This window comes from Limulus polyphemus, unplaced genomic scaffold, assembly GCF_000517525.1.
Source record: "Limulus polyphemus unplaced genomic scaffold, Limulus_polyphemus-2.1.2 Scaffold4411, whole genome shotgun sequence".
NCBI lineage: Eukaryota > Metazoa > Arthropoda > Merostomata > Xiphosura > Limulidae > Limulus > Limulus polyphemus.
In genome coordinates this window covers 20,468-28,915 of record NW_013670021.1, presented here as the reverse complement: position 1 = coordinate 28,915, position 8,448 = coordinate 20,468, and the positions used below count along the sequence as shown (strand labels likewise).

Here is an 8,448-nt window from a genome sequence, read left to right as displayed (position 1 = left end):
GAAAAACTTTAATATAAGTTTAACATAACAGCAAATGTACAACGTACCTGATGTACAAGGTACCTGATGATGACAAAACCTTGTCGAAACGTTGTACATTTGCTGTTATATTAAAGTTTTTCTTCATTACCCATTCAAGCCGTCTCCAGCCATTATTAGTCTCAAAGTGGGTTCCTCGTCATCGAATCTACAGGATGCGTTTCTAATTGGTTGAATAATCTAATGCCCATATAAGAGAGGAAGAAAAGTCTATAAATGAGAAGTCAGAGCACCACCACACCACGTGACTCGGAGCGGGAGACTGAAAATTCATTTCAGTATTTCTATTTGAAATTAAGAGACTTAAATAATACAAACACTTGAATTAAAAACTCAATTTTGATGTCAAGTTTACTAACGAATGTTGACATTTAAGGTTTTGAATGTAACTCTGTAAAAAAAAAAAAAGGTTGTGAAATTTGCACCTTGACCCTTCTGTGTCTACAGGTTTAATACACAGTTTGTAATAAAAAAAGTTAGAGAAATTGAGTTGTAACACTAACAGGTGAAAATAACTTTTTCACCAAATTGGTTCTTACTTTTCTCTTGCAAATGATTTGAACACAATCGCACATCAATCCAAACTCATTACTCGATAATAACGAGATATATTTATAAAACAATGAGCTGCTTACTTACTGCAATTTGTGAGACAGCTCTTCAACCACTGTTCCTGCAGGCTGGAGCCAAAATTCGGATGGGCTAACAATGTGAGAAACAACTGCAGGTATGGGCACTCCTATCCTTACATGCATGGGACGAATTACAAAATCACTTTTTCTCTCACTAGCATGTGCTAGTGTCAGTGGTTTTGGGTCAGGTATTTGTGGCAGACAAGGGTGACTCTTCAGTCCATTAGATGGCGACACATGTGGATGCACGCTTTGTTCATAACATGCTGTGGAATGAAGTGCGGGTGTTGGTGGACTTCTGTCAGCTGCAAGCGATGTATTTGGCTGAGTACCTGTTGTACCGAGATGATGAAAAGATGAGTGCACAACATTTTCGGATCCGTATAATCTGCAAACTTGTTCACCTTCTGAAATGTCTGTCTGTGGTAGTTTTGGATTTCCACTATGTACACTAGGTGGTGTAAAAGAATGCTGATCTATTGAATTATGAAGTAATGGCAAATTGTCATGTTCATTAGGGTCTGAAGGTTTACCAAGTTCAGTACTATTAGGTCCAGTGTGTGCACGAGGTTGTTCTTCTACAACATCAAATGACAATAAAACTTGTGAAATATTCCTAGTATTATCTGCTATACAGGAATGACTGTCTGTTGTGGTATGCTGTGGACTTGAATTTGTGCATTTCTCATGAGTCTGTAGCACACGAGACTGACCCTCCACATTACCAAGACATTTTAATGACTGTGAGTTCTTGTCATGTTTATATGGTAAGGTAAAAAAAGGCTGACTCTCAACTTCTAGTTGACTCTTCACAATACTATGATTTACTGACTGATAAGGCTCTTTGTCAGATACAACAAATGAGGAAGAAGACTGATATTTATCAGAGAGTCCTTCATTCCCTAAATGAGAGATTTTATCGATGTTTTCAACTGAAGTAAATAGCGTATTCACTAACGTTTCTTTAGGATTGTCATTGTGGTCATCTTTTATGTCTGATAGACATCCATCTTGTTTGGATTCCTGATTATAACTTTGGTGCGTGTGCTTCTGGTCTGAAAGATTATCTAAAGTTATCAAGTTTTCAACCTCTTGAGCTCTTTTACCACTATTATTGCTTACACTGTGATTAGAATCAAACTGTATATTTTGTTCAAATGCTCTGTTTGTTGGTGAGCTCGTTAGGAGGGAATAAAAAGAAGAAGCAGGAGATGACACCACACTGACCTGGTTATAACTGTCATCTGAGCTCACACTTGTTTTGTTCCTCAACTGTAAAAATGTTTCTTTATATTCTTTACTATACACATTTTCCGATAATACATCACACGTTGTTAACTGTTCCTTTGGGTCAGGAGTGACCTTGTATGAGACAGTAATTTTGGAGAGCTCTTCACCATAGCTTTCTTTGGAACTCTCTACTGGTAATTCATCTTCTCCATCACCATTTTCCAGGAGATTTACTCTAATAAAAAAAAGCTTCTCAGAGCAAGATTCCAATGCCTGGCTAACTTGATGAAAGTTCTTGAAAAAAGTAGTTCGGTTTTCTTCCTCAAGGCAAGAATTGGCAGTTTTGTTAGCCTGGAAGATATTAATCATAGTTTAGTCATTTGATACAATTATTGTAAGTTTACATGTAAAGAACAGATCACAAAAAAATCGGGTGAAATTACTCATTTTCTGTGTGAAATAAACAAGGAACTTCAGTAGTAATTAGTGGGATAAATTGCAATATTGATGGGGTTTGTTTTTCATTTTTTGTGTGACTCGTATCTTATCTTGAAGCTGAGACCCTGTGACCAACAAAGTCACGGACCCCAAAACAATTTGATACATATGTAGTTTAGAGAAAATGAGACAAACCATGTCATGGGGCATGTAACACTACGACTAACACGTTGTTAATATGAAAAGTCATCTTATTAAAGAAAAAATCAAGATACAAGAGGCCAAAAAATGTGCAACAGAAACTAAATGTCAGGATTGAAAATCAGAACCATCTAACCCAGCATAAGATATTTCAGAGATAAAAAACAAAAGTGTCATAAAAAAGTCAATGAATTGAAATCAACTGAGAGAACAAAGCACTTGTACAACATCAATAAAAGGAGTGAAATAAAAGTAGTAAAGTTAAGAGAAAATAGAAAATAAGCAATACCTTCAACAGAAGGAAAAAAACTGGTGAGTTTTGATGGAGAAAACTTCACAGTTAAATAATATATTCAACAAAGCCTCAATGATTAACATCAAAAAAGATTAAAAAAAGGGAGGGTTTTTTTTACAAGAAAATAATGTGTAATGAAAGAGGAAGATGGCATAAGAGACAGGAAACATACATGAAACAGTAACAGATATTAATGTTGAATAATTACACATCAAGCCGTTTTGTGGCACGAGTTTATCAGTTTAATGAGAGATTTGTCAAAAAGAAAGTACAAGTATTACAGAACTATAAATTTTAGTTACTCTATGCTACAAGTTCAGAAAATCTTTAGATTTTCAAATTATATACATGTAAGAACTGGCTATAAATGACAAGTGGTTTCTGTGTCTGAACCTTTATGGTATCTAATACACAAACTCAATGCGTTGAACATCTGACTTATATTTTAAAATTGAAATAATGAACAACAATGCCACAGATGAGAGAGAGGGTAAAATTTGTTGCAGTGCTAATGTACATACCTTTGCAACAAGATTCTCAATGATAGAAATAATCAATTCTTTTTCATCTTCAATGCTCTGAAGTTTAGACCGTATTCGATCTTTCCCATCTGCAACTGGATGTGAACGATTCATAATGCAAACACACTAAAAAAAAGAAAAAATAATTGATATTTTTACTGCAAGAATTACACGAGATATCTCTCATTCTTACATGTAATTCAAGCTGGTATGTAACTTATGATCACAGATACTGATTAAATCTGATATGAAATCATTTCACTGCAATGTTTATCTTGCTGTAAAAAAAACTTACATATAAACACAACTGATAATGCTGGGTCTATACATAAAACAAGAATAATAATAACCTAAGAATAAGTTAGGTGACAGATTCTTCAAAACACCATAGGTAATAAGCCCTAAGTTCACCAGAAACAAAATATAAAACTAACGAACTCGAAATGAAGTTAACCATCTACATCAATATCTGTCCAACAAAAGACGAAAAAAGTTTGGTAAGGTAATAGAATAGATCGTATCATTAGTAAAACCATTCCACATATTTATAATTTAATGATTAAAAAAAAGTTGGTCAAAGTCTGGACTTTAAAAACTTACAGTTACTACTCTTCAGGTTTTAATTTTCAATGTTTTTTTCACTTCATTGTTTGATTTGTTTATTTGTTATTAAGCACAAAGCTACACAATGGATTATCCGTGTTGTGCCCACCATGGGTATCGAAACCAAATTGTTAGCATTATAAGTTCTCAGACTTACTGCTGAGCCACACGTAGGCCCACTGGTTGGCTGAGCATCCTACAAACAAGTAGCTTATTCAGCACTAACATTTTTGACACTAGAGTCATGTAATCTCTAGGTCTTTAATGATTAGACTTTGTATAATATATTTATGACTGTTAAAATAAAATTAAAAATGTCAGCAGAGAGGTTACTGCTTATGTAGATGATGGTATGGGTGTGGATTTGATATCCACAACAGTTTAGGGAGGCAAAGAGTTGGCCCTTGGTATTGAAAAAGATTGAAAAACCCTGTACTAGTTGAACACACTTAAGCCATCTAAAAAATGTGTTGTCAATAATAAAAGAGCAAATAGGATTTATAGTTGTATCTACAGAAATATTGAATCCAAGTCTAAAGAGATTATAATTTCACTGTGTAGGTTATTGTTTGGGCCACATTTGGAGTACTGTGTCTAGTCTTGAGCTCCTTACCTTAGAAAGAACATTGTTTAAGATTGTTAAGAGAATTGGTAGTGTTGATGCATCATATTTTTTCTATCCAGTGATAAGAATGGTAGGACTTGACGTAGGAGTCAACTTCAGATAATACAGTTCCATTTCTGATGTGGCAGATGCAGTTAAGGGAAGGCTTGATAAATATTTAAATGATAAGGACTGACTCTGAAGTTTAGTTTCATGGATGGGACAGCCTAGATGGACAAGCAGGTCCCTTTTATTCCTTAAATTATATGTAGTATGTAATATTACAAAAGTTATCATCTTGCAAGTGTTGACACATTTCTTAAAACATTAGCCATTTATGTGAAAAATCTACAAACCAAAAAAGGCAAAATTCCAAAAAAACAAACTGGTTCTAAAATGTTTTACAGTCAAGACTCTATTGTCCAATATCAAGTTATCATAGTTTCCAATATTTGCCTGGTGTAAGTTATAATCTTTCACATCCATGTAACTTCTACATTTAGTTGGGGAGTTGATTTTTATGGTGAAAGGCCTTCTGTAAACTTCGTCAGTTCTGTTACCCGAGTAGCTATTTAAGCCTCTCTTTGAAGCTCAAAACTCTAAGCATATAAATTAATTAATTATGGAACATCACGAGCCCGTTGACTCATAAAAGAACTCTCAACAAACAGAAAACTAAATTACTAAATAGTCCTAATCCCTCAAACATTCATCAAGCTCCCATAAAGTGACAGATTTACCACCCTAATGAAGAAATAAAACTGCCTCAACAGGAGATCTTAAAATTACAACTTCTTGTCTTACTGTCCTTAAAATTAAACACACAAAAATCTGACACTCAGTTTTATTTTTTTTCTACAGAATTTTGAATTCCCATCTAACCTATGACCTATGTGTGTAACTTATAACCTACATGCATATAACATTACTCTTATAATTAAATGCCATTACCAAGTAATTCTTTATTTAAAATATAAGTCAGAACTTCATATAAGGTATTTAAACCCCTTGCATCATGGTGACTTTCATAAGTACATACAGATTCAAATTAGTTGTTTTATTTTTTATTCTTGAAGTTTAAACATTATAGTTATTTACTGAGATTAAATGACTAAATAACGCCCCCTCAAACTTTATATCAAGCTTTCGAAAAGGTGAAATTAAATATAAAATAACCATGCTCTCATAACTATTTTAATAGCAACCCAGATAATAAACAGCTAATGCTTTTTATGATGCTAAATAATTAACCTTTTGGAAGACTAAATAACACCCTCTCAAACTTTATATCAAGCTTTCGAAAAGGTGAAATTAAATATAAAATAACCATGCTCTCATAACTATTTTAATAGCAACCCAGATAAGAAACAGCTAATGCTTTTTATGATGCTAAATAATTAACCTTTTGGAAGAACTTTTTAAGAGCTGTATGAAAAACGGGTAACACCAAAAGGGTGTACTTGTTCAAAAAGAGCACATGCATTTTAAAAAAACTCTAGAAAGTGGTCAACAAGATGAATTAAAAAAATCTTACATTTTTCTCTAAAACTGTGCTGAGTATTGTTAAGATGATTAATTTCTAATACTTCCAAACAATATACTAATAATACAACAGAAATTAAAACTGGCAAGCAGTATCAAAGCCTATAATTTTATTTTTTAAGTTTTACGAGCAGAATTAGTATTACTACTATTAGAATTAGAGATATAATTCTCGATATTGTTGAATGTTTCTTTAATGAAGTAACAAAATTCATATCCCAACTTACGGTTAAGCTTACTGATATCGAAATAACATTACGATGACTCACTCAGTATCAAAGCTTAAGTTTGTTTTGAACTGAAGTTGAAATACCGAACCATCAAAACATAGGCTATAGTTACACCCCAATGTGAGTACTTGAACTTGAAGCAGGGAACCATTTGTTAAAATATTTCGAATTTATAAATAATTAATATAACGGCAAATATCTCAAGATAAATCTTTATCCTAAATGATGAAACAATCAAACGTTGATACGTTTACATCACGTTACAATTGAATTACTATTAGTATTACTATTAGCAGAAGCCTCGCGATTCCTTAAATTATCCGCCTGTCACAACGAAAATTAGAATGTCTATCTAATGGTATTTTTCACGACAGTATACACTTTAATTCATTAGTTGGGTTAGAAAATAATTGCTAACTTTTCACATATCACAAAGATAAACAATATTACAGAATCAAATATTAAATTATCTATATGAATATAATAGTACTATCTGTTGTTTTTGTATATCCATATATGCACTTCCTAGGTTGTGTGGATGGATCTTCTCCAAATTTGTCATGAAGGTTTTTTGGGTCCATGGGGAGATACGCACAAATTTTCAGTTTTGCATTTTTCATCTTGCTATTTTTATAGGCATTTTTGCGTTTTTTTTACCACAACTTCGCCCCTGTTGACGGATCTCCGCCAAATTTGGCACGAAGGTTTATTGAATTCATGGGGAGATACATACACATATTCAGTTTTGCGGTTCTTTTGGGCGTTTTTTTTTTTTACCGTTACCTCACCTCCTGTGATTCATGGGTTCAAATATCATCAGCAAACATGCTCGCCTTTTCAACCGTGGGGGCGTTATAATGTCACAGTCATCCCACTATTCGTTGGTAAAAGAGTAGTCCAAGAGTTGGCTGCGGGTGGTGATGATTAGCTGCCTTCCCCTCTAGTATTTCACTGCTAAATTAGGGACGGTTATCGTAGATAGTCCTCGTGTAGCTTTGCGCAAATTTCAAAAACAAACAATCCTGTTGATGGATCTTCACCAAATTTGGCTTAAAGGTTTGTTGGGCCCATGCGGAGATATTCAAATTTGTGGTTTCACATTTTATGTTTTGCAGTTTTTATGGGCGTTTTTGCATTTTTAACAATTACATATAGGGGAAGCAACTTTTCATGCCCTAAGTAACCAGTTATTAATCATGAATTTACATAACTTCCGTCCATGGGAGGGGTACTCCAGCTAGTATTCAATAATTTATATTGTTAAGCCTACTACAGAGATATTAGGTCTAAACTATTCTCTTTTGTGTTATTTCAAATATAAAAAAAATCTAAACATTTCGAAAACTATTTTAAAAGATTTTTCAATTAATCCAATAGGAATTGTTATAATATACCAATATTTCATTATAGTTTAAAGGAATTGGATATAACTTGTAGCCTTAATTCTTTGTAGAGAAATCTAGCTTCGATTGCTCTGCTTTCATATCTTAGCTATTAGAAATAAAGTTTGCTTTTTAATTCCCCTTCAAGACTATCATGGCCTGTTGAGTAGAGTGTTCGACTCGTAATCTACAGGTTCGAATCCTATCACCAGACATGCTCGCCCTTTCAGCCACTGAGGCGTTATAATGTGCGATCAATCCCACTATTCGATTATAGTAGCGGTGGTTGATATTGACTACCTGATTTCCCTGTAATCTATCACTTCTAGGTGAGGGAAGGTTAGTGCAGATACCTTCGTATACCTTTGCGCTAAATTCAACAAAAAATACATCAAATTTCCTCCTAATATACTCTTTGTTCTTGTCGCTCTGTTATACTTTCCCTTAGAATGTGGGTGCTATAAAGTAAATAAAAAAATTAAATTACGTTACTTTTATAGTTCCTCTTTCGAACGCAATGAAGCGCTCAAGGAAGTTATTTACTGGATTGCAAGCGGAATTTTGTGTGTTTAAAGTACAAGCTGTTTGGTTCTTTTACCAAAATAACAAGGCTGAGTTTTTTTCTTGTTAGTGTATTATACAATAGCTATAAGTAATTACGCCCTTAGTCTGAATACCTCCCGCTAGTGAACTGAGGTTAAACGCTGTGGCCAATTGGCATATTCAAGTTC

The 8,448-nt window shown here is 33.6% G+C and overlaps 1 protein-coding gene across 1 annotated transcript in view; it reads right to left on the bottom strand.

Annotated features, from left to right (window-relative positions):
* The window catches only part of LOC106471102, a 42,829-nt gene extending 36,713 nt beyond the window's left edge, over positions 1-6,116 (bottom strand). The window contains exons 1-3 of the mRNA XM_013931689.2: positions 6,098-6,116; positions 3,357-3,482; positions 679-2,252 (exon numbers count right to left, since the gene is read on the bottom strand). Coding sequence (XP_013787143.2) covers positions 679-2,252; positions 3,357-3,470 — 1,688 coding nt within the window. The 5' untranslated portion in view covers positions 3,471-3,482; positions 6,098-6,116. The remainder of the gene's footprint in view (positions 1-678; positions 2,253-3,356; positions 3,483-6,097) is intronic.
* Positions 6,117-8,448: the final 2,332 nt, after the last annotated feature.